This window comes from Festucalex cinctus, chromosome 1 (genome assembly GCF_051991245.1).
Source record: "Festucalex cinctus isolate MCC-2025b chromosome 1, RoL_Fcin_1.0, whole genome shotgun sequence".
In the NCBI taxonomy this organism is placed as follows: Eukaryota; Metazoa; Chordata; class Actinopteri; order Syngnathiformes; family Syngnathidae; genus Festucalex; species Festucalex cinctus.
Window position 1 is genome coordinate 54,002,189 of NC_135411.1, and position 27,783 is coordinate 54,029,971.

General features: G+C 41.0%; 1 protein-coding gene across 2 annotated transcripts in view; it reads left to right on the plus strand.

Moving 5' to 3' along the window:
• asic2 (acid-sensing (proton-gated) ion channel 2) overlaps nt 1-27,783 on the plus strand; it is a 292,832-nt gene that overhangs the window by 151,799 nt on the left and 113,250 nt on the right. Inside the window, exon 1 of one of the 2 annotated variants that reach the window (XM_077494415.1) lies at nt 14,264-15,674. The exons of the other annotated variant lie outside the window; for it this stretch is intronic. Coding sequence (XP_077350541.1) covers nt 15,006-15,674 — 669 coding nt within the window. The 5' untranslated portion in view covers nt 14,264-15,005. Of the gene's footprint in view, nt 1-14,263; nt 15,675-27,783 lie in introns of those variants that run through there. 2 annotated transcript variants of the gene reach the window in all.

Below are 27,783 nucleotides of genomic sequence, written 5' to 3' on the forward strand. Positions count from 1 at the left end.
CACAAACCTTTCAAACTGGAATCCGGAAATCCACCATTGTACTTTTCTTTGTACATCCTCGCTCTGGGAAGCCGTCGCTGCCTCCTGCACCTTGTCGCTCAGCCACGTGTGAAATTAAGTACCGCTGCTGCCATCATGCACTGCATCATACTGTACCTGTCTTGTGGACAGAACGAACCTGAGTGTTGTATTTTTATTTAGTTTACAGATGAGGGTTGGCAAAAGGTACACTATAGGATTGTTTGCCAGTCAACTGCAATCTGTATCCTCTTCTGCCACAATCCATTATTAATCAGTCCATTTTATTATTGTTATTATTATTGCCAATAAAACACTCTGCTAAAGGAAAGCATCCACAATGGATACTTCTGCCGGATTTTCTGTTCCCATGCCGGCCATGCCCACATTTGACGCTGTATCTACTGGATCCATCATGCTTGCATCTACCAGGCCCGCCAAGTTTCGCTATGTGCTCCTTTCGTATGGGCCTATTGCCATCTATCCGTATGCTACATTAGAATGCATCTTGTTTCCAACCCAAACCCAAACTCTGTCACTTTAAAATGGTGTTTGTCAACCTCAAAGGCAAACTGCAACTATGTGACAATCTCGGTAATGAATCGATTTGGACTCTTGAGTGTTTTTTCCGCGACGTGATGAATTTTTTATTTTATCATCCGTCACCTTTCACTGACTTCTCGCTTGGAACCACACTGTGCACTCGAGTGTTGGCGTGTGTGTATGATGATGAATAACAAATAGCATCTTTTGGCTTTGAATATTCACAGCAGCACAGTAAGACGGCTCGGATAATTAAACAGCAGGGTTAAAGAGGGAAAGTGGAATATTTGCCTTGATAGAGGTCTCAACGTGCTTGAAAATTCACCAGTACACATTTATGTATCATTGTGATTTTTTTCTTTCTATTTTATGTGTCCAAGGCAATTCTCTCAAAAACTAAGCTCTGGAAAGTTTGGAAATGTTTGCCTACAACCAATTAACATGGACACACTGTCCCACTTTGAAGAGGAAGCCAACCATTTTGAGCAAATGTCCCCAGCATCACGCCTTGGAAAGTCAGTAAAAAAATAATCCCCCAAACTCGTTTCACCGATCAACACCAAATTGGATCGGCATTTTTATTGTATCAAGACTGTAAGACACCCCAAAAAGTTTCAAGGAGTCATGCCTAAAATTGAACAGGAAGTCCACCAGTTTGGTGTACCGGCCGTAAAATCATGTAAATAACACACACCTGTGTATAATACCAACCATCAAGTCATTTTTAAAAAGCTTTTTTTTCCCTCTGCACTTATTTATAGGACTGATTTGCTGGTAGACATTATTATCAGTGAATAATAATATGAGTAAAAATTAAAAGTGTAAATGAGGGGGGGGGGGGGGGGGGGAATTGATGGGGGGAAAGAGTTCAGGTTCAGAACTATTTCCCATACCTATGATTAAGGACTTTCAAAGTATTTTGAATATCATGTTTTCCAAATTCTTGTTCTTGCACTGTAGCTATTTTCTATTTCTTCACTTTGCTTTTGAATCTCTTTAACTGTTTTTAAATGTATCAATATGTGAAGCCTTTCGACTTACATCGTATTTGAAATGTGCTATAAATCGGTGATCCTTTATTTTTTCACAACCCCTAGGCACTGCCTAGGTAATGGTCAATGTCTAAACAATGTGAACATTTCTTATTAAACCATACTGCCCCTCGATTTGGGATATTTAAAAAAAAAAAAAATATATATATATATATATATATATATATATATATATATATATATATATATATATATATATATATATATATATATATATATATATATATATATATACATAGTGTTATTGGTGAGAATTTACAGTAACTGCCAAGTAGCGCCACCATGAAAATGGGCAAAAATGAGCCTGAAACCATTTCCACGAATTAACATGGGTGTAAGCCTATAATAACAAATCTCAAGTTGTGTTTGGATTGAAGTAGCCATTTTCTAGGATTCATACTTTAACAAACACCTACTTTAGGGTACTGGTATTTCCTAGCCACCACTGCGCTAAAATGACCCAAAACAATTTTTGCGAGTGTTTGTTTTTGTTGTTACATTATTATCATCATCTCAGCCAAGTGTGTTTGTTATAATACTGTCGAATGGCCCTCAGCTGCTGGCTCCAAAAGAGCCTCCAACTGAGCGGAAAAGTGCCACAACAACTGGTGAAGCCCATGGGGGTGCACCAGTGCTAATGAGCTCGTTTAGCTCATTGAAATGTAACTGAAACCCGTTGCCAGCTCTTGAGGCCTGCAAATCCCTCCCTCTTGAATTGATAGCTTATCAGCTGATGACGTATGATGAATTGAGCTCCACTTTTACTCTTTGTATTTAGCAGTTTTATTTATTGGTTTTATTTATTGGTTAGCCAGTGTAACTACAAAAAACACGTTTTAGGATCGCTAAAGATGTTCAATTATCTTTGTTCACCAAAACACATTGTTAAATATTTGAAAGATTACAGTTTCTTTTGTATTTCCAAAAATACAGTATGTTCAATTTACTGACGATTCTTTACAAACTACACTAGAGGCTAACTGAAGATACTAAACTGTCTTTCATGCTTACAAAAAACGTGTGGTAACTTAAACTTCACCTAAACCTGAACTGTCATTGTCTTTGATATTCAAAACAAAAGAAATAACAAAACACACACATTGACTGCACCGAAGACTACACTCTTATTGTGGTTTATGGAAACACAAAAACCCAATTGTTTACTCAAAAAAAAACACACAAAAAAACACACACACGTTACATTTTGTCCCATAGAGAATCTAGGACTGTGAAGCGCTCCAATCCGAACTCTTTCAATTTCATTGTGTTGTCGTATGCTAAGCGTCCATCATAATGTGTATTGAAATGAATGGGCTGCTATAGTGCAGTCACTGTGCATAATAAAGTCGTGCATAATAAAGTCTTGAAGATGAAAGTGTTGCGATGAACATAATGCATTCACACGTGCGCACACATCAGCCCCGGCACGGTGCAGTCTTGTGTGAAATTGCTGCCGACGTTCATCCGTTCACGCATCCGTTCATCGGCGTGGCTTTGCATCTTTAAGGCGGTTGGATGTTCTGACCAGCCTTCAAAGGCTTCCGCTGAGCCACTTCATCCACCGAGGAGGATTTTCCACATGTCCCGGTGAGAGATTATGGCGTGACGAAGCGGCAGTAGATTGTCAGGGAACAATGAGCTTTAATTAAGACCACAAAAAAAGTTAGTGTGGGGGTAATCGGAACAGTAACGGAGCCGGGACATTACCACATGCTCGGACAGGAGTCTGAAGTTTAATACTTGTTAGAAAGGAGAATTGCATATGTATGGTCATAAATCTGGCGAAGGGAATACTTGACTATGACTTGGTGGAAACAAGGATCTTGTACTGCACTTTCACTTTTGGTACAGTTACTGCTCAGATTTGTGTGAGTACTCGGCTGGGCGATATAAATGATATATTCAATATAAGGTATTCATTTTGCCGAAAGTAGAGATGTTGACTACCATCTTGTTGACTACACGTTGATGACATCATTGCATAGCGCATGTTGATGACGTTTTAATGGCACTCTGAGATGGCCGTCTTCGTCTTCTTTTTGTCATGTGCTGTTTTGTTCTTCGTGTGGGCCCGTTGTGGAGTGAACTGTTCTGGGCCTTTTGGCCGTGACATTCCTCAAGAGACAGTGTCGGTGCTTGACGGTTGTGCTTCTTCAGCGGCATGCTTGCACCAGCACTAATTCTGATAGGGGGAATGACGGCGCTATCCGACTGTCCCACTGGGTACCTGCAGGTCGCTTGGGTTTTTGCGCCAGTAAACCGGCAGTATTTTTTACCGTCCCTTGTTGCTCAGCGGAGAGGTCAGCGCTGCCGGACAGTCTACGCTGGTGCGTTGGATGGAAGGTGGTGGAGGACAAGAATATCGGCGCGAAGTGCGGAGGTGTGCGAAATGAAGCAAATTAGATGGGACTGGAAAACTGGTGCATTCTTTTTTGTGTGTATGTTGCTCATCACGGACACAGCAGCTGGCTTGTTTACGACCTCGATTGTAGCAAACTTAGCTTGTAGCAGACGTGTGTGACGTCATTAGGGGTGTTAAAAAATCGATTCGGCGATATATCGCGATACTACATCGCGCGATTCTCGAATCGATTCAATAAAAAAAAAAACTTTTTTTTTTTTTTTTTTTTTTTTTTTTTTTTTTTTTTTTTTTTTCTTAAGAGCTCAGAATTGTTCATTCGGTACCGATTCAACGTCTTATCATCATTGCCTTTTTTTTTTGTGTGTGTGTGAATCGATTTTTAAACTTCCATTTTTAATGGAAAAATATTCAACAAAACGTCTGACTTCGGGTTAGGATTCACACCTTGAGCATGGAAGAATGTTATATGAACGGAACATTAAGCCTTAATATTTTATTTTAATGCTGTTCAAACATGAAACAGATTACAACCTCTATAAGACTGAAATTTCAGATAAATAAATAATACATTTTCATATAAATCTTACACTCTACAAGCTTACTGATTAGTATTTTCTAAATTTGAATGAAAAAAATCGCAACAATCGACTTATAAATTCGTATCGGGATTAATCGGTATCGAATCGAATCGTGACCTGTGAATCGTGATACGAATCGAATCGTCAGGTACTAGGCAATTCACACCCCTAATATATACCGTTACCGTGAACGGGTGTAGTTTATACCGTGATATGAATTTTGGGCCATATCGCCCAGCCTTGAGTACACAATGTTTTTATGTGTTGAACATTAGTACACTTTGCACCAAACATTAACTAATAGCTGAACATGTTTTCTATTACTTAGTCGAAAGGAGGCTCACATCTGTTGGTCAGACTGGGAAACATGAAAAGTGGACTGGATATTTTGGGACCCTTATAACAAGGATGGAGGAAAAATTCATTTATTAATTGAAAAAAAGATTGAACAGATTAAAGGTTAAAATAATCGTTAGACATACAAATGACTGTCATTTTACATAAACTAGGGATGTTCCACACCACTTCCATACAAGTACTCAACTCTTGAGTGCTCACTGATATGCCGCTTTTCCATCGTACCCGCACGGCCGGGTACCACACCACACCTCACGCAACCACATCAGACAGCAACCTCCGTTTTTCCATTACAACTGGCGCACGGCGAGAAGGGTGGGCAACATTTGAACCGTCCACGCCAAGCTTGGACTCCCTAAATTGCGTGTGGATCTGAAATAACATTTCCCGAGTGGCAAGTCGCACCAACACTGAACCATATTTGCAATTTAATATAGACCACCATGGATGAAATATTATGATTCACAACCGGCTCGCGAAGACAGCTATTTCTGAATGGAGGTCTGCCGCTGGAGCTCTCATTCAAGTGAATAGGAACACACCACCAGCCTTGCGATGTTTTTTAAAACCACAAACATTACAAATGTATCCACAAGTACCTTTTAAATTGTAAATATAGTTCAGTGTTCTTGTAAAACATTATTATATTTATTGTATATAATGTATTTTTAGGACTTTGGCGCTGACCGGCGGGCGCTTCTGCCTCTAACGCTTAAAACAAGGAAATGGGCGTGTGCCACGGCGTTGCTTGAGGTGGTAGCGGTATTGCTGTCGGCCAATCAGACAACAGGTGACGTCACGGCCCCGCTAGTGCCCCGACGACCGGCGCTGCAGAACCGCTGTCGAAAGGGTTCTAAACAGCGGTTACAACGGAACGGCTCGGACCCGAAAAAGTCCCGTGGAGACACTAACATCCGGGGACAAAAATTGCCGCTTCGGTGTGGAACCGGTACGGTGGAAAAGCACCTATAAGTGACTACATTTACATGTAGTCATTATTCTGGTTAAGGTCATAATTCCGATTTGTGAAACAATTGAGGTGACACGTCCACATGCGTGGCGAACCGAGTTACTCTCGTTTACATGTCGTTTGTGCTCGACTGGAATATCCCTTTCGAACCACGATGCGCGGACAACATAATTACGTAAATAACGTCATTTCCACTTTATCTTACTACATTCAATAGAAGACATTATATTTATATCACTCATGACATTAAATAAAGTAGTCGGTTTCCTCCTTGCTCCAGAAGTGTGGTTCTTTGCTGCGAGTGACATTTTTACACCGGCTTGAGGATTTCCGTGGGTTACACGCCAGAAGCATGGACTTATATACTTGCATAATAGTCACAAACTGTGGCTCCTTTCGTGAGTGGAAGGGAGTTGCACATACAAGTCGTTAAGACCAAGACCAAGATTCCTTGCGTATTCAGATAAGGGAAGAAAAGAAAACAAAAAGAAAAGAAGACGAAGAAGAAAATAGAGACCGCATGCACACAGCGAAAAACAATGTGCCGTTTGAGGTATTCCCAGGTCAGTGGGTATTCCAAATGCATTTATAAGCGCAAGAATTCGGATTTTAAAAGGGTTAACTCAGGGGTCTTATTGGGTAAGAGCACATTCGGGTTATTGCGTGTGTTTACATTGGCTTACAAAACACGAATATTGCCAATATTTGGGTTTTAAAAGGGTTATTGCCTGCATGTAAACATAGTCAATAATGATACAGAGTACCAATACCACTACTACTTTTGATACATAACATTTCTCAAAACAAAACAAAAACAAAAAAAACAATGACAAGTCATTTTGAATAAAGACCTAGCGGTATATATCCCAATATAGAAATTAATGTCAATCTTCTGTTCGCTTTTTTTCCGTTTGTTCATTAAATACATATTTTGTGGAACACAACAAAATTAATTTAAATAAATTACTTGAAACAAATAATCAATTTGCAATAAAAAGTCCCAATCAAAACATGGTTGTACAGCTTAGTTTGTGCTTAATTCTGGAACTAAAAAAAATAAAATAAAAAATAAAAAAATTACCACACGAGCCATTGTGAGTACCAATACTCTGAAATAAGGACAAATATCGGCCCAGTTTTGTTACTCGCCCCTCCCTAACATTTACATGTAACTCTTTTTTTTTTTTAACCTCCTCTATGAACGACATGGCCCATCTGTCCATTTTTAAATCGAATGTGGCCTTTTAGTTTGCCCACCCTGCTCTAAATTGTCCATAGGTGTGAATACTTGTTTGTTTATATGTGCCCTGCGATTGACCGCTGACGAGTCCAAGCTGCACCGTTTCTTTCCCCCAAAGTCAGTTGGGATAGGCTCCAGCTCCTCCGCTCCCTAATGAGGACAAGCACTACAGAAAATTAATATATTGATAGTTGCGTTAGAGTAGAGGTTTCACCGTGTATGAAAAATTAGCTTGAAGCGCCTATACGCACAAGTAAAATACGCACAAGTAAACAAATGTGATGTGTTTATATTTCACATTTCTCTCAGTGTGAACTCATGTTTGTCTTTGATCTGACTTGCGAAGATGTCTTCTGAATGGAGAGCTTGATTATAAAATGAGGAGTAATCACAGATATCATATCCTATTCATCGCGCTTTGATTTGTATGGCTGTGGATTGATGGGTGGGTTGAAGCGAGTGCGAGTGGGGTTGAGCGGGCCCCAACAAACAGTTACTTCACGGGAAGAAAAACACAAAAGCGTCTTGCTCTTTACACTTTTTACTCTCTCTGGGGTCTTACTCTTTTTGTTTCTTGTTCTTTTACCACTGTTTAATCCTACTTGCAGTTTGTAGAAAGCCCCACAGCGCAGTGTGGTTATTTGTTGGCAACGTGAACCCATAAGTCAGCGTCAGACCACTTGGCAGAGACTCAGGGAAGACAAAATGATGGGTCAGGATCACATGATTGGATGAGAGATGAAATGGATCAATGAACCACGATAACCATAGGCCCTGATGAGAATAATTAAGAGAATTGTGATTTGCAACACGTTAAAGTCTTAAATAGAAAATTTGCGTAAAATTCTAACAGAAAGTGCAGGGAGCTCGCAAGCTCAGCAGCATGTCTTACAAAGTTAAATGAAGACGTAAACTATTCAATTTCTCATGAAGGGGGAAGTCTATGGAGTTAGAATCATGCCAAAACCCCGTCCATATGGGGTCCATATGTCATGTGACCAGCAGTTGACCAATCACAGCGTAGTAGTTCTTCAACGAGTTGGCCAAACGCTCTCTCAATACGGCGCTGATTCAACAGTGCCCTGTGCTGTAAAGTTTACTAGCTTTGCGCGTGTGGATCATGGGTTTTCGGCACATAAAACTGCTCGGCAGAATATCACTGCCAAAAGTCACATGAGTTGTATCCGTAATTGTACAATTTCTTTTTACGTACGCACAACATTTTGTTGTTGTTGAAATTGAAGGTATGCTTTTTTGTGTATGTAGATCACGTTTTGTGTACGTAGATCACGTTTTTTGTGTTTACGGGGTTTTGGCATGATTCTAACGCCATAGAAGTCAAGTCAAATATTTTCTTTACAAGCATGTTCTATATGCGCCCCCATGAGTCTAAACAATAAACATGGTACAGTCAAACCTCGGTTTTCGAACATAATCCGTTCCAGAAGGCTGTTCTAAAAGCGATTTGTTCGAAATCCGAAACAATTTTTCCGATTGTAATTAATGTAAATATTTTTAATCCGTACCAAGTCTCAAAAAACTTTTTCTAAGTTTTTTTTTTGTTTTTTTGTTTTTTTTTTTTTACTATTTTACTATTTTACACCATAAACTGCACTGTATACTGTTTACCATAAATAGAAAAGGGTAGAAATATATATATTATTTAGATATCCTATCGAAAATGATGAAAAAAAAACCCAAACAAAATGCAAACATTTCTTTTTTAAATTTAATAGTTCTGCGCACTACTTTCCTCTTTTCTTCACCAGCTTTACCACTTGTACTTGCTTTCTTTGGACCCATGATTAGGAGCTAATACACGATGCAAAACTAAAAAAAAAAGATTTGCGTAAATAACAATGAACAGGTCTGCTCCAAACGAACTTTGAACACGAATGTGCTACGGAGGAAGCATCCTGGGCATTTGAGTTAGCTCGGCTCTCGAGTGAGTCGCATTCAGGTACGCTCGGCTTTTTTCAGTTTGGTTGAGATCCGAATTTTTGGACGAGTTCTGAGACATAAAATTCTCAAATTTTCTGGTTGAAAACCGATTTGGTTGAGAACAGAGGTTTGACTGTACTTGTCTTTTTTGTGATTACTGTTAGAGAACAGGAATTTGAAATTACCGCCACATAGGGACGGAAACTAAATATGAAAAGTACAGTTACGCGGTGTTGATGTGGGCGGGGCTCTTGGCGAAATGTCAGCACCATCATTCAGACTGAAGGTTGCTGTTATATGCTGACCTTTTACACACAGCCCCCCACCCCTCTTCATCATGGGCACGTGACAAAGTGCGTCCCTGGAGGGGTAAGCTATTTCTTCTGCTACATCCTCCCTTTTAACACTGACGTTCATGCACCATACATTTATTACTTCTCCTGTGGAATGGCATGCATGTAATTATCTTAATGGGGCGAGCCGCAACAGCTTTGTCAACAAGTTTCAAATTTCAGTATGTGAAAGGGACAGACAAATCCCACCTATACTGTACATCTGCAATGTGCCAATTTTTGCATTAAGATGCTAATTCTGAAACACTTATTATACAACCATATGCTGCGTTCATGCATGTGAGGAAAAGTGATCGTTGTACATGTCACATGAGGTGAGGCCATTAGCTTAACGAGGTTTGATGTCTGGCTCATTATTGAAAGGGGTTTTAGCCATAATATGACACCACCAGATTATCATAATAAGTGGGCCTTTTATTCATAATTCATATTGATGGGATTAGCTGTGCATTTCAGCAACCTCTGCCTTTTCAGTTAGGATTAGTCGTACTTTCATTTTGCTCTCATTATGACGTGACTTCACATGACACGAGTGAGCCAAGCTAATGCTTAACTGACCTTTGCATGCAGTCAGTTAATTATCTCCACATTTATATTTGGGTTCAACTCTGGAAAATGCTGACATTAACAGGGAATACTATGTTAGTTATCATTGTTAACTTGCAGTTTGGCCGCATGACTAAGAGCAGTGAGTTAAGACATAGACTGCTGCATTAGTATTTGGCGCTAAGACCTTGTTAGCTAGCTTCTATATTGCCATATTCTGAACAAAACAACCTTAATTTGCATTAGGGCTGCCAAAATTAGTCGACTAGTCACGCCGATGTCGACAATCAAAATCGTCGACAATTAATATTAATAGTCGACGATTTGTTTATTTACTGTATGTATTTCTTTATTTGGCGTTCTGTTTTTCGATCAAAATCTGCCTCATCTCGCACTTCATCCACTGCCATGTCTGTGATGCACATGCGCAGTAGTGGTCATCCGCGATGGAAACAAAAGCATGATGGGTAATTGAGTGTCATGGCTAACCTGTGTTAGCAACAGATTTAGAAAATTCAGGCGCATTTCACCCGCAATACTTAATACGATACAAACCTCCCTTTCATGGCATCACGACAATGGTAAAGCAGCATTTAAAAAAGAAGCATATTGTGGCTGATGCCTAATAGCAGTTCGAACATAGCGATATAGTCATGTCTGTAAGCTAGCATTAGCACCGCGTGTGCATCGTGATGTTCTGTTTGGTACACTTTTTTGCATCTTGTCATATTTGAAAAGAAAAGATTCTCTGATTGTCAACATCGACTCCAATGTTAGCTTCTTGCGCTAGCCACTATGTAACTGTTTGTCATTTGATAGGACTCTGAAGTTTTTTGTAAGCAAATGGGCTTGATGTGGTGCTAGGTATTTGAGCCAGGATTTCTGATGTTTGAGAAGTAAAAGCTGACCGAGTGACAATGTAGACTGCTACGTTAGCTTCTCTTACTAGCTGATTTCTAGCTAGCCTCCATATTGAAGCTACACTGTATTATTGACAACCTTTATGCAATAAAAATTACTTTGCTTTGGATGTGGTGGGTGCATTTTAGCCAATGTTTGATAAAACAACCGAGTGAAGACATAGACTAGGTTAGCTTCTCGTGGTAGCCACTTATTTTATTCATTTATTTATTTCACATAGACATCCACTCAAACACACACAAACATGGTCCCCCAGGTTGGAAGTGAACCCTTGCCGCCTGCACCGATGGCAAGTGACGGCACCACCTTGTCACCAAGAGCCCGTGCTAGCTGCTTATTGCTTGCTGCCTTATGCTTGTTGTTTGTGATCAAAAGTTAGCAGTTTTGTGACAGATTTGTTTAAAAAATAATAATAAAAATCAGTAACACTTACTTGGTTGAGAAAAAGGAGTGTTTTGTTACTTTTACTTGTCATAAGAGCAGTTTACTTATTACATTTAATCAGCTTGTGCTCTTTAGTGAGGTCATCAAGAATCATTGTAGATTTTCATTCTCTTTGTCTTTTTCCCTGGCCAGTGTCACCTTTAGAACAGTGCTGTCTAAAAAGAAAAATGAATTGGCAACACAAGCACACCGTTGGGTCCAAAAGGGCAAGCCGTGAAATATTTGATGTGCACAAATGAAAACTCTCTTTTCTGTTTATTCAGCATTTTGACAAGAACAAGAGGAAGGAAAAGAAATAGCAACTGTGGCACACATTAAAATATTGCTATTGTTTACAATTGGACACTATTGCTACATGGCTCCATATCTGAGGAGGCCAACATGTTGTTTATGTATAAGTAGAAACTGGCTATCACTGACCTTATTTAATAATCATTGTAAAGTGATTATTGTCATATAAGTGTAAAAATAAGTGCATTGTAGAAACTATAAAATAGCTAAGCGTACACACATACATACGGTAAGAGTATGAATATGCAAGTAGCACACAAATAAACACATTTACAAAAGCATACAAATTGTGTACTCGCACACAAATACATAATTATTTACACAAGTAGGCATGCACAAAAGGAGTATGCATGTAGTACACAAATACCATGAATACACATGCAGAACACAAACAGACACGTACTGAAGTAGACAAGCATAGACACACACATTTGCACACAGGTAATATGCACTTAGTCAAATACACAAGTAGTACGCAGGAACACACAAATCACAAACATAAAAATACAGTACATAAGTGCATATGCAGTACACGAATGGTACACAATACTGAAGCACAAAATCATGCAAATATACATTACAACTACACAAAGTAGTATTCCAAGCACATAGACTCACAAGTAGCAATAAACGAGTAATACATAAGTTTGCAAATCACCATGCACAAGTACGTAAATGCATCATCACACAAGTAGTGCACTAGTGTGTGTGAGTTAAAAAATCAATTTTTTGTGTGATTTTTGCATGGATTGTTTACAGTAATGACTCTTTTGGCCCTCTTTGAGAAAATAGTTGCGCTATTTTGTGTTCTTCTTCTGTGCTCTTATAACGACGCTTTGTGCTGGATTCATTGAGGAGCACTGAGTCTGATTTGGCTATTGTCGTCGTCCTTGTGCGACCAATCACGATGTCACATTACAGTCGTCACCTCAAAACACCGCTGACAAAAAGTGCTTTTAAAGGAAGTTTTTCCTTGCTGCTCCCTGCCTTGTTGTTGACAGGCTACCAAAAGGGGATGTTTACTTACTTAACTTCAGAAGAGGGAGGTCTTTATTTGTAAAACAAAACAAACAAATATGTGTCATCAAAGCAAAGCCACACAGAGCCCTCTGCTGGCTCAATGAAGTCTAATGACATTTAGCTGAAACTGTTGTTGTAGATGTAATTCAGTAAAATAGTAATATTGTAATTCTGTTTAAAATAAAAAAAATACACAAATGTATACTTGTGAGACAGCTCAACATTGATCAAATGTGGTGATGAATATGATGAATTTTGGATTTTCAACTTTAAGAGGATTTGAATCGGGATTGTTTTTTTTTTATGCTTAGCATGATTAAACCAGACCTACCCAGAAAAAGAATAATGAATAAATTATTTAGGCTTATTTACAACATTAGTAATTATAACAATTAATTCAGTGTATTTATGTAATATGGATTATTTATGTATGATGTATGTAAGTAGAGTAAAGACTACTATTCCTTTAATTTTAATTTATTAATATTTATATAGTATTTTTATTTGTAGAATTGTAATGTTTTATCTATATGCTGTATTTTATTAATGTTTTTATACATTAACATTTTTCTATGTAGCATTTTTATCTTAATGATGATATATATTTATATGTATTATTTTTTATTGCTGGTATTTTTATTTATAATTATTAGACATGGGGGAGTATCGATATGAGGTATCGGTATTGGTGCTTATTACCAGCTTTATTTTATGGTAATCACAATGGCTGTTTTATGATTAGGAACCAGAAATTAGGAAGAAAAAAAAACAAAAGACTAGAAAATTTACATGAATCGCATGCAATATTAAAAGAAAAAATATTTTGAAATGTATAGACCTTTTTTTTTAAAACTATCTGTCATTGTTTTTCTTTATGTATCAAAAGTAGGCTACTAGTGGTATTGGTATTTGTATTCAAGAGTACTCATACAGGTGTCATAGCACCATATTTGAACTCACGCTAGCAAGTGAAAACCGGAACAATGTTGATTCTTGACTGTCCTTTTTTCCGGGTAACGTCACATTTTTTTTTGTCTCTTTAGCTAACTTTTTGTTTTGTTTTTTTTGCAACTTCTGCCATGACAGCCACAATTGCACATGAACTTCAATTTGCAATTGAACTTCCTCAGGCTATGACAAAGGTACCATTCAACTAGTTGTCAGTCAATTTTTCATCAGAATAGTTATGAAAATATTTTTTGAAGGCTGAAAAGTTCCCAAGTGTTGCTTTAATATATTTATTCACATTCTTTTTTATTCATTGACATGTCATATTCATTAACATTCATAATTTGTCCGTATTTATTATGGATTTGTTGTAAAATAAGTATTTTTGTATTGAATTATATTTATAGTTATTTTTTATTCATCGTTTTTATATTTAAGATGTATGGATTCGTAGTATTGTAGTATATATATATATATATATATATATATATATATATATATATATATATATATATATATATATATATATATGTATATATATTTATATTTACATTGCCATCCACCCACATTGTCATGTTTGATTGCGGCGGCGACAGACAAACAAGGACGGAGCGACGGGGGCTGTGGGGTCGACGGGGGTGTGGGGGGGCTTGAACAAGTTAGCTCAGCGGCGGGAGGACGGGTGCAGCGTGGTGAGGGGGAGTCCGCTCAAATCGCGCGGCTTGTGCTGCGGGAAGCAGAAGAAGAGGAAGGAAAGCGGAGCCAAATGCGAGAGGAAGACAGGGAGTGAAGGCTAGCGAGGGAAAGTGGGGGAAAGAAGACGCGGAGGAGGAGGAGCGAGGAGTTGATGGATTGGAGTATTTTTAGAAGGCGAGCCAAGGATTCGCGAGGACAAACTCGTCTGCTTTGTTTTGGTTGCTTTTCTCCCTGACGCCGGAGTCATTTTGTAGCCTTGCGCTGAAGACCTTCGTGGCTTTGCCAGACTCCAACCGTCCAAGCGAGGAGCGGCACGTGGAAGTCACAGAAGTGAGACCACCGAGCGGACGTGGACTGCCAATCAGCTTGCGTGAGTCCAGTTGCTGTCGCTGAAAGCCGTGAAACGAAACGAAAGAACCTGAACGAAGCTGCTCTGCTCTCATTGATTTCATTACATTCTCATCTCACGTTTGTCACCCCCACCCCCCACTGGTTTGTATTCCGTCCTCCCTCCTCCTCCTTTGGCGTCCTCTCTCGCTCGCTGTCACACAAGCTGCAGCGGCGGACGCTCTTGAATTTCTTTCCGCTGAGTCGGCAGCGTCAGGAGGGACCAACAAGTCCGCTTCGTGAACCAGCGCAGATCTACCTGAAGGGGGAGTGTCCTTCCCTGACCAGCCAGCGGGGAGTTCATCCGGGTGTGGATTTACCATTTACCCTGGAGCTACATGTGGGCCACAGCCCCGCAAGCCGGGCTGGGAAATGACGCCGTCCCCGCGGTTGTAGGAGCCCTGTGGGCGGCGGTCATGGCCCGAGAGGGGCGCTGTCACCGGTCCCCGGCGGCAACCCGGAGGCGCGGGACAACCCGGGCACTCACTTGTGCTCTGCTGTCACGGACGCGCCTTCACGGCCTGAGGCAAGTGTGCGTCCCCGGCGGCTCCCTGGGCCAAAGAGTCTTCTGGCTCCTGGCGCTGTGCACTTCCATGGGTCTGCTGCTGTCCTGGTCCTCCAACAGGCTGCTCCACTGGCTGTCCTTCCCTACCTACACTCGGGTCCACACCGAGTGGGCCAAGGAGCTGGCCTTCCCCGTGGTCACCATCTGCAACAACAACCCCATCCGTCTTTACAAGCTGACAAAGAGCGACCTTTACTTCGCTGGACACTGGCTGGGTCTGCTGCTGGCCAACCGTACCGTTCGGCCCCTGGTGCTGGACCTGCTTCAGGAGGACCGCCTGGGCTGGTTCGGCAAGTTATCAGACTTCAGGCTCTTCCTGCCGCCCCGGAACTTTGAGGGGACCAACTTGGAATTCATGGACCGGCTGAGCCATCAGCTGGACGACATGCTGCTCTCCTGCAAGTACAGAGGGGAGCCTTGTGGAGCTCACAACTTCTCATCTGTAAGTTGACTACATACGACATCACCTCGCCAGTCCAAAACCTCTCCCAGCTTTCATCATTATGTTTCACAGAGTTTGACTCTCGAGATTAATTTGGCCCATCTAAAAATTAGGCTTTAAATCTGGGGATGGACTTGGCTAGTGTAAACTTCTCAACAGCTTTTGTCATCGTGGGTCATTTTGCATGTATTATGTGCCCTGCTCGATGGGGTTTAAGTCTGGAAATGGATTTGGCCTGTCTAAAACCTTCCACTGCTTTTAGTCACCGTGTCTCATTATGCGGCATTCTCAATAGGGTTTGAGTCAGGACTAGCCAAGTTCATTCGTTAGTTAGCTTGAGCGTTATTGGTAGCATTTCGCGCCACATTATTGAACCATTATACCAATTACTTGCAACCCATAGGCCATTTGATGAATAGCGTGGAACTTACCCACATAACATGTTGGCAAGCAAAGGATGGGGTAGGGTATCTTTCTATACTCAGACACAAATGTGCATGAGATACCCTAATGCTTCCAAAAATTCCAAGTCCAAAAAAAGTCCAAACGCAATAATGCTGGGAAATCTTTTTTAATGGCACAATGTTTTGTGCTTATGACTCAAACTACAATTCCCCTGATGCCATGCAACGGCTGCCTTACCAAACAAAAAGCAACCTGCAACCATTCTGTAGCTCCATCTACATGTGACTCGAAAGCTATGTGTCTAGTGGCATCTTGTGTACATTTATAAAGAACTCAATGTTTATTGCTAACATAAGTTGTTTTCTTTTCACTAGTGGATGTGTGTTTTTCATACCTGGAATGGCTTGTGCTGTCATTTTGTTTGTAAAAGGAATAAGGTTGGTTTTGTGTTTCACAATCACCTTTTGGTGTTCACCGTGTGAAGAGCTGCTGTCACGCAAGTTATGCAAGTTGCAAGTTATGTGCTCGAATAAGATCAAGTGCCGACTGTGCAATTCAAAACTGCATCAGTCTAGCAGCATGACAAATGGACACCTACATACCATCCTGAGAATCTCTACATTACAGAACCTTACCCCAAACGAAAAACAAACATGTTGCAGTGAAAAAAAAAAAGCCAAATGTCCAGATTTTAGGAAATAAACATTTTGATTTACAAGGATTCTAGCTTTTACAGAAAGCACAATTTCTCTTCATATTTTCAGGGTCATTGCAGCATGTTCATATTTTGAATTTGTATAATTTTGTCAGATATTATGTAGAGCAACATATTTTGAGATGTTCAAAATAATATTTAATGAATGTTAAATATTATTGTAATGTTGTCTCTTTCGGTTCACATATATGTTCAAAACAGAACATCATAATCTGAAAAGAGTGGAGCGCCGTCTCCAGGTTGGGGATGAGTTTTCAAGTCTGGCGAATGTCTTGGCCAGACTAAACACATTGATATACAATATTTAGATATTTTTTACACCCCTAGCTTATACAAATATAGTCTTCACAGACAAAGATCCAAATTTTGCAGTTTCTAAGCTGTTCGGGATCACTTAAACGGTTACCGCTTTTGTAATGATTGGAGTCCTTAAAAGCATGTGTAAATCAATGACGCACAAACTGTTTGGACTTCCTGTTACAGCAAATCGTTAAAGCTTTCGAGCGCAAAATGAGTTGCAGCTGCATTCATTCAAAAGTCTATAAAGACAGGTAACAAAAAAAGGAATTTGTGGAAAACACTTGCAAAAAAAGGTACCTTAAGTTATATGAACAAACACTGACAATGTGCACATTCGATCCCCTCCAAAAGTATTGGAACACGGAGTTGCTCTGTGGGGGTTTCTCCTTTCAACCTATTTTTTTCTGCAAGTAAAATGCATGCTCTTTTAGGTTTAAGTGGAGATTGATTTGGCCTGTCTAAAACCTTCCACATAACCTTCACAATTGTCCCCACATCCCTTCACAGTCTCTGGTTCTCATGTTGGTTACACTTCTGTCTCCTATGAACAAATCCTAAGGCATCGTGGGTAAGTTACACAAACTCTCTATAGGGTCTAAGTCTTAAGATTGATTTGACAAGTATAAAACCTTCCACTGAACTTTTTTTTTTTTTTTTTTTTTTAAACTTGACTTTTTCCCATGCTAATTACACCTCTGAATAGGATAAAGTAGTTGTCTTTGACTTTTAACTATAGCATGCTCTTTGGGGTTTAAGTCAGATTTATCAAATATTAAAAGATTGTTCATCTTTGCTAGACCCTACACATAAAGACAAAAAAGGGCATTTAACAGTTTTGGTCGTATTGTGTGTTGCCAAATAATATCGACACAGCACCCCACACACATTAAGACAATCTTCCACCACCGGTGAACAATCCACTCTGCCTCGGCACACGAAGACGACCAGGCCTTCCGAGTATGCGGCAAAGGTTACCGGGTGTTTCTGAAGAGGACCGCAGGCTATAGGATGACAATGTTGGCAAGCTTTGAAAAATACTTCCTGCCGTCTGGGGAAAACACATTTATACTAAAACAAACAAACAAAAAAAACAACACACTGACACACATTGGATAGACTGCCGACTGCTCAAATAAATCTGGGATAAGATCCAGCACACCCGTGACCCTTGTGAGCCTTCAGAAAATGATTGGATGGATCGAACATACTTTGTTTTATTTACCACTGCTTCCTTGTCTGCCAGTCGCAGTGCTTCTTTGATTGGTTGTATTCGGATTCGGTTCACGTCACAAGGCCTCAGTATGCTTCTGCGAGAGGCTCGCGTGGAGGCGTCACGTTGGAGCTCCGCTCGTGCGTTTGCCTTCCGACTTGTGCGCAATACACATCACAATACACATCGGTGTCTGCTGGAGTTTCACACCAAGTCCCGCTGTCGCTATGGCTGGGGCGATTCCTCTGCATTTTATGACGGATTCAGGAAGTTCAATTTAATTCAGAAACACGAAACAAAGCCAATTTGCACCGGTGTCGGCCGTAAACTCTCCAAAACACAACAGCCAAGCGCTTAGCGAACACAGTTTTTTTTTTTTTTTTTTTTTTTTTTTTTAAAGTTATTGTTGTTTTCCGCCTCTCGTCCCAGGCACATATCCACATGCATAGCCGTGGTCTCCGAGCAGGAAGTCGATTTGCGCCGGCAGTTGCCTTCACGGAAACTATCTGGGCGGGGGGCGGGGAGAGAGAGAGAAAAAAAGAAAAAACGCCATCGAACGGACCAATCAGAAACGAGCTACGCCCCGCCATCTACGGCGTTCAAGGATTGGCAACGTGTGCACCGCAGCCGGCCACGAGCGACGCAGCACTTAAAATTCATGGCTCGCGTCGATCATGTGACCTACGGCGATCATCAACGCGAGAGCAAACGTGGAGGCATAAATTAGGCTACAGTCAGCACAGTCAAAGGGAGCTGTAACTCGTTTTGGACCCTATTATCGGGACAAATCCACTCTTAACGTACCTCAGACAAGCATAACGGTGGTGTCAGGCTGAAATCTAATAACCAACCATCCATCCATTCATCCATCCATCCATTTTCCTAACGGCTTATTTCTTACAAGGGTCGCGGGGGTGCTGGAGCCTATTCCAGTTGGCTTCGGGCAGTAGGCGGGGTACATCCTGAACTGGTTGCCAGCCAATCCAGGGCTCACAATTTGGCAAATTTCATACTGTATTTATCAAAAATGTATACTTCTGTTTAGTCCATACATTTTTATGAATTGTTGTCTAATCTAATGTGTTGAAAATGGCTTTTGCTCTGTGATAATGCAATATCAATGGTTGACCAAACATCCTGTTTTGGGGTCTTCTGAAAAGTGACAATTTTGGCGGTACAAGATTGTGGCCCAATGCCAACGACAATTTTATAAGACATAAGATTGAACCGGTCTAAAACCTACTCTGCAAAGTACAAACCCAAAGTTGCAGCTAATAAAAAACCAGCATGGCGCTGTGTGTTTTCTGGCATCTTCTCACTTATAAGACTTAATCTCCCGTGTGGTTAAAAAGTGCCGAAGAGAAAAACAAAAAGTTGGACCCTGTGTGGGCGTTACTACGCTTTTTCTCTCTCTCCTCGCATTGTTGTTGTGTTTGTTTCTGTGCTGCCAGGCCGAAAGCCCACGAGGTGCATCAGCCCGCCGCTGAAAGGGCTTTAATAACAAGCACGCGCTTCCATCCATTAGCTTTCAGTGCAGCACGTGAATGCCAGGCTGCTTCATCATCAAGTTAGCTTAGACAAAGTTGTGTTTGAAAATGAGGTCATGTGTTTGTGTGTTTTGTGAAACTGCACGACAGGGGCATTTCGTAAATTTTCCAATGTCATAATTTAGGCCTGGTTAAGTCAATAAAGGAGATAATTTTTATCCAAACCCTTGTTTACATCCTTACCTGAACAGTGATGCTAGGTAGCTACATTTTAGCATGCATTTGTCGAGATCATGTTTTTGCGCCTAAAAAGTAAAGTTTTTTTTTTTTTTTTTTTTTACACCTCGTCTTTAAACCACTTAGCCAGACTGTTTTAAAAATCAATTATTCCTCTTAAGCACAGAAGTTTCACCACCACTCCCGCCACCTTGTTAGTCTGTTCCCCAACATGCTAAAGTTAGCCTCATTAGCTTAGCACGCAAGCTGCCCTTCATTCCTTCCTGCCTTCCGTCGCGGGCAAATTTCCTCATGGCGCTAACGGGCCCTGTGTGGTTTGTGGCTGATCTCATTAGCGAGGACTCCTCGAGGTCTTTTATTTTTGCTGTCGACTGAAAAACAACTAGTTTGTTTTGGGGGGGTTACTCCCTTCAGTTTCTTCTTTAGCAGAAAAAATGCACAGTCTATTGCAGGGCTGGCCAAACTTTTGGGCTTAAGGGGCCGCATCAATTTGTAAAATGGATAGACAGGCGAGGTCATTCATAGATGAGGAAGTTAAAAGATGGAAAATGTTTAGAGTTTTACTGATAATTCCTTCATGCCAAAGAGTTTTTTAATAAAGTAATCAGACCCGTCGCCAGAGCAAGGGGGGGTACATCAAATGCATGGGGTTGGGGCTTCTGAATACCCTACAGACAGCTTAACTCGCTCCATACATTTGGATAAATTCACGTAGCACTGCCATGCATCCATCCATTGAATCTTACTAATTATTTGCCTAATTATTATTTAATGGTAAATACAATTGCCACATCCAATATGGCGGATGCGCTGACATATTGTACGAACAGGCCACGTTTGAACGCTGTCTGTAGCAGAAAAAAAACAAACAAAAAAAAACAAAGCAAAATCCAATCTTATTTTAGATCCTAAACGATATATGGCCCCCGTGGTTTCTTTTTTCAAGTGGCTCCCTTAGTTACCGACACTATGTAATGTAGAATGTCCCTCCTAACTTGCCGTACGCTGGTCGTGTGCGCCAGCGTCCTCCGAACTCCTTGTTTAAAACTACATACATGTTATACAGACATGTCTTGCCACAGTACACAAAACCAAACAATAAAACTTGCAGCTTCACTTTGAAAAATCTACGTGACTCTCGCACCCCAACATTGAAGTATTCGTCGAGTATAAGCCAGCGTACCTAACATTATTTTTAGTAAGGCCGTGATTGGCTGTTGCTGATAAGACTGGCCATTAACCAAACGAAACCACACCACTGTGAGGAATAAGCAGTTCAGAAAATGGATAGAGGTTTCTTCATATTTTGAATGTCTTAGTGATAAACAACTCGACATTAATTTAAAGAGATCCATGCCTCAAATCATCTTGGTGGGCGGGCACGGACCCCTATGACCTCGCCATGGTGACGGGTGTGACATCCATCCATCCATTTTCTTGACCGCTTATTCCTCACAAGGGTCGCGGGGGCTGCTGGCGCCTATCTCAGCTGGCTCTGGGCAGTAGGCGGGGGACACCCTGGACTGGTTGCCAACCAATCGCAGGGCACACAGAGACGAACAACCATCCACACTCACACGCACACCTAGGGACAATTCAGAGCACTCAATTAACCTGCCATGCATGTCTTTGGAATGTGGGAGGAGACCGGAGTACCCGGAGAAGACCCACGCGGGCACGGGGAGAACATGCAAACTCCACCCAGGAAGGTCCGAGCCTGGACTCGAACCGGAGACCTCAGAACTGGGAAGCGGACGTGCTAACCACTCGACTACCGTGCCGCCCACGGGTGTGACAGTAATGTTGATATAGTTTTTTTTAACATTTTATTTTTTATTTTTATTTTATTTTATTTTCAATAAATAAGAAATAGGCGGTCATGAAAATGGATGAGTGGCTGGCTTGTTAGGGAATAATACAGCTACAGCACTGCAACAAATACAGTATAGTGAATGGAATAAAGGATGGCACAGACTATACATTATGTGGCCTGTGGGCCATACTTTGCTCATCCCTCCTCGATATGGTTCAAGTCTAAAACCTTCCAACACCTGTTAGTGACATTTTCCTTGCGGTCTTTTCCTTTATCACAATATTTGGAGCCTTGTGAATCCTGACAAAACAGGAAGCAGACTGGCCTTGACCAAGCCTCACCGGGAATCGTATATTATCACACCGTGGGGAAGAAGAAGACAAACAAGGAAAGAAAGAAGTGGAAAGATCAATAAATCTATTTATGCTGGATTTTTGAGTTGGCCTCTACTCTCCGGCAGTTTGAACCAGCGTGGGAGACCCGTACATAGAGAAGTTCCACAAACCTCTTCCATCTGCAACACCAGCAAACCACAACAAATTAAACGGCGTGACGCCTCATCACATTGACGTAAACGCACATGGAAGCAAACCATTTTTTTTTTCCCCCGAGGTGAGCAACGCAGCATCTCCTCAGAAATCTAATAACTGCAAGTATTGTTCGCTATCTTCAAACACGCAAGGTGATTTTTTTTTTTCTATCATGACTCACCCTGCGGGGAGTTGTGTGCTTCGCATTTGTTGTTATTTAAGCCTAATGTTTCTATTGGAAACACTACAATCACTTCCAACCTGTTAGCGTCAAAACAGACCCCTCTTCCACTGATATGATCTGTTTGTAAACATGAAAGTGAAGGTGAAGGCCAGCTATGACTTGAAGACAAAAACAGCACGTTTGATTTGATATGAAAACATCACTTTTATTGGAGAATAACACTGATGAATGGTGTCAGGTATCACCGCAATTGTTGTTCCAGAGTGCAGCTTTTTCCATGCTGACAAACGTTTGGTGTCACAAGCCAGCGGGGTTACCCACTAGGAGACACGTGAGTCGTATCCAAACCCGTACATGGGATGGAATTGTCGTCTGATGTAAAATGCTGTCATTAGGATTGTGCACATCTGGCTACCAGTGATGTCAGAAGCAGAATAAACAACTGTAAAGTAGATGATCATCAATCATTAAGTCAAGAGGCAGGTGAAGCAAATTTTTTGAACACTGGCACAGGTGCAGTACAGGTTTTTTTTTTCCAGACTTCTGATGTCAGAAGTGGGATGGTTTGTCATGAGGTTTGGTTTTTAAGACTGGATATGGGTTGGAACATGGCAGTTAGCATGACAGCCAGGTGGCGACTATGCCAAATATCCTGGCTCATGGTCAGTGTCCAGGTTTTTGTGGTATCAGTAGTAGGGTGCCAGTTATGAGACACTCTCTCGGGTACTCTGGGTAGTTGATTCTATTCCACTCCTCTCCACAGATGGCTCATTGGATTAGCATGGACCCAACGGGTCAACCACCACTTACCTTCCACAGCTCGGGCCTACATGTGGTCGTTACTGACTCCTGTGAGTCGGGCTCCCGTCACTTAATTGTCACCTTCTGCTTTGCTCTCGCAAGCTTTTACTCGCTTTTTTTTTTTTTTTTTTTTTTTTTTTTTTTTTACTAGTCCTCTCGCAAGCCGCTCTTGTGAGCCACTCCAGCCTACGGGTCCAGCTAGCAGCTCTTGCTAGCTGCTTCAGCTAATTCCGGCTCACTCGGCCTTTCAGTGTTGCTCACCAGACTTCACAACAGCTGCCAAGTCGCTGTCGCTCGCCGAAATGTTAGTTTCCTCACACAAAATAAAAATAAGTTGTAGGCTTGTGAAACGTGTTCTCTCTGAGCCACCGTAGTGTGCGTGCTCCGGCATGCTTTTAAATACTATTATTTGACTACTAGATGGCGCTAAGGAAACTGGGGCTTTGATTTCTGGTGTCAGAAGTGGGACGGTCTGCTGTAGGGTTATCCACTGGCGGCAATGCTCATTTATGAACCTGAAAAGGGTCAGGGCAAGTTGTGTGATAGAGAATTCTATCACTTTGCCATGTGGCTACCCTGCCAAATAAGATGCCCTCTTGGTCAGTGGCCTGTTGATTCTTAGTGTCAGAAGTTGGGTGACAGTTCTGAGGCCTTCCGTTGGCAGAAGACTTACTTTAGGAGACCTGTTTCCGCTAAGAGACCGAGGTTTTTACTGGATCATAAAGGATACTTTTTCCTTTTTTTTGGTTTGTCAACAGTGTAACTATATCCGTTCTGACTCTCTCCTTTGTGTATGTGACTTGTTTCTCAGCCTGGCGATAGCTTGGCATGCGTCAGGTATGACGATGCACATCTTGAACCGTTCTCATGTGCCGTTAAAAATGTCAACGTGTCGAGTTGTGATTGTAACTGCACATCTGCAGTCATGAATGGTGCGCTCTCACATTCACCGCAGTTGTTTACGTCAGGCCATGTGCCATATCGATCCAGATAAGGGTTCCAGTCATTCGCCGCTATCTCATTAACCCCCATGCCTTACACCCCCCCAATCCAATTCCCCACTCCGGCGTTGATGACCGGAAAGCTTTCTCCCTGTTGTGATTGAAAAGAATGGTTGCTAATTTGCCGTCAGGGCTTCCACGCGGCGTCCAGGTGGCCCCGTCGCCATGTGAAAAGCAACAACCTTGAACACGGATTACGAGATTGGTTCGCATTCGAAAAGTCAAGCCGCTGCATAAGTGCCAAAAATGTCACTATTTTTCGCAACGCGCTTTAAAAATGTAAATATTTTTTGTGTTTGCGGTTGTAGATGCGAATGCTCCTCACTTGACCTCAAAGAAACACATACGGGCATGTTTACATTATACCACAACGCCCACCACGCTAATATTTATTCACTTTGAGGTCCTTAGGGCAGCAAACTCCCACACGAGCATCACGTATAATAAAATAGACTCTCAGAAATGAGGCTACAAGTGGATAGAATGTCCGCAATTTGGATTTTTCCTTAATTATCTTAAGAATGACACTTCTTTCAGTCCGATTTCCAAAGGTCCTAAAAATGTCAAATTCATGTCTTGTTAAATTTCTAGAGTGTAAAAGCTTAATGCTTGAGGCTGAAGTCTCATCTATGCTAACAGTGAGTGAGCCAATATCAGAGGCAGCATAGCATGCAGTGTACATACATATATTTTTACTCAAGGTGCAACCTACTAAAATACACCATGTAGGGCTACTAACTGAAACTGTCTCTACCGTGACGTTATCAAAGCGGCAAATCATCATATTTTGTTTCAACTGTTTGTTCTTAAAGACTGGATTAGAACAGAGCTAACAGTGGTGTGCTTGTTTTGTCTTGATTGATGATCTGTCCACACATTTTTACTTTTTCAATTAATTTAAATAAATTTCACGAGTTTTATTGAATTCAAATTAATTTAAATATCAATATTACATTATTATATTAAAATTTAAATATTAATGAACTTTTTTGAAGTAGAGTGCTAAATTTATTTTATTTTAATATTTAAATTTGAAATAAATATGTACAAAATAAATGCTAGATTTGAAGTTGAACGCTCCAGTATGGTTCGAATGCACACAAAAACATACCTGTTTCCAAATATATGTTGTAAACTACACTGAAGATTATCTGAATTTATTCTGTCTTGCAGTCCTATTCTCAAATTCCCAATTCTGTTTTTTAAATGTCAATTAATTCAGGTAATAATATAAACGCTATTTAATTAAATATAAAATCTGAACAAGTACTATTGAAATTTAAATTCAGTTGCTATTAAATTTATCGAATGTAATTTTTCAAATGTTATAATTAAATATTGGAAATACACAACATCCATTTTCTTTGTAAGGTACGACATACTGGCAAATGCATCATATTGACCAAATGGTATTGACCATGTTTGGAGCATTCCTAAGGCCAAAAGGAGCTGAAAGTGTCAAAGCTACAAAAGCAGAGTGTTTGTCATCGACTGCAGAAGTGACCATTCATCGCTTCTGAGAGGAATTGTGGACTCAGACTGGATGATGAACCTGTGTTATTGTCAAGCGGGGGTCGCCGTGTCCCCGTCCGTTCCTGGTGCTGCTGCTGACAGCCACAGAAAGAGCCGGCCGAGCGGGACAAATGGCCGCCGCTAATCGGCCCGCCGTCCTTAAGCATCTTTCTTCTCGAGCGATTCAATTAAAGAGTGACAAGAGTTATGTGGGTGACTCCTCCCCTCTGGCGACTTGATTCTTCATTGAAGGCGATGGAATGTGAAGCATCAATACACTGATTGGCATTTAGGAAAAAAGTTTCTTTCAGCTGTGTTCTTGCAAATTAGAACTGTGATACTTATATCACAGGATGTTGTTTTCTCTGTACTGGTACCTTGAATTATGAATTTAATTTGTTCTTAATAAACTTCAATTTACTCAGTCAGTACAAGTAAAATAAAACAAACCTTATTTATTCATAACATCAATAGGATGAACACAAATATTTTCCTTCATGCCTTTTTTTGTTTTTGGCATCAAGTGAAGCCAGATTCCAACCTGCTGATCATACGGTCTTATGCAAATAGCCGCTGTAGTGCTTTCATGTTGCAGAACCTGAACTAATGTGAGCATGTGAATTTATTTTCTCATTTCTGGCGGTCTTTCCTCTGTCGTGGAAAAGGCACTTGTGTTATCTTTCCCCATACACTCGCCTGTTTCGTACGCCTTCCTGATGAGCACTGAGCCCGTGTGCGGTGGTTTGGTCGCATACCAGACGCCGTGGCGGAGCAGCCGCTTTGTCATTTGTGCTCTTTTATCAGCATCGTGCAACTTAGCCCTTTGGCAACGATCCCGGTGGAGGAACACCGTCGCTATCTGTCAAAAAATGAGACAAAGTGTCGAGACCCCCATCCCCCACTAGTGCTCTTTTTCTTTCCATATGAGAGGAAGATTTCTGCCGCCTTCCAACTTTGCACTCACAGCCTTGAGACAAGAAGCACACGGCCCACCCTTCAATTCTCATTCATTGCATTCACTGAGTTTTTAGCATGTTAACATTAGTGCCCTTGGAGAGGCATCCCGGAGAAAGGTGGTAAGTGAGGGTAAACAACAAGAGAAACAAGGAGGAGATGTTGAGCTCCTGTCAATAATTGAATGAACTAAAGCTCTCGCTATTGCTTTCTTCTTCACAAATAATGGACAAGAAAACATGAGGCAATTGGCAGTGATGGCTTCTGTCTGCTGACAGCTCACTTTAAATCACCCTGTTTTCGCCCTTGAACCCCACTGTGTGTATAAACAAACACATTTCCACATGAGCCTCCATCATGAGTACAAACAAAGTCTCAAGAAGACAAACTCCTTTCAAGCTTAAACTCTCCGGGATTTTGACCAGCTGCTCCCAAACTGGAGCCATTTATACTTAAAAATGGATGACACTAAATTCCAAAACATTTTTGTTTTTTGTTGTTGCTTGTGGGTGGAGCATGGTGGCCGAGTGTGATGATTTGCCATTGATCTAGAAGTCACCCAAGAATGTTCCAAGTGTCCTTTAAATATTTGGAAAATTTAGTCCCCTATACCTGTTTTACTTAGCAACATGAAATTATATCATCTATTATATAAGCCTCAAGAAGCCATTAATTGAAAAGACTAGAAGTCCTCCATTTTTGTTTAGAGTTGCCATTTAATCTTCTTAAGACATCAACCCCGCAAATTTCCGTCCGGCTCACCTTCCAAACTTTCCCCAACAAATTTCACATTTCATGTCTTGAGCTGCAAAAGTTCATCCAAACTCCGACTCGTACATCTGTGTCTCTGTGACCTTCTGAGTAACCTCCTGGGGCGACACAAATGCTGCTCCCTCCAACACAAATGTCAAAGCTTCACTGCCGGGACTCAACTTTCTCATTTGAAACTTATTTGCACAC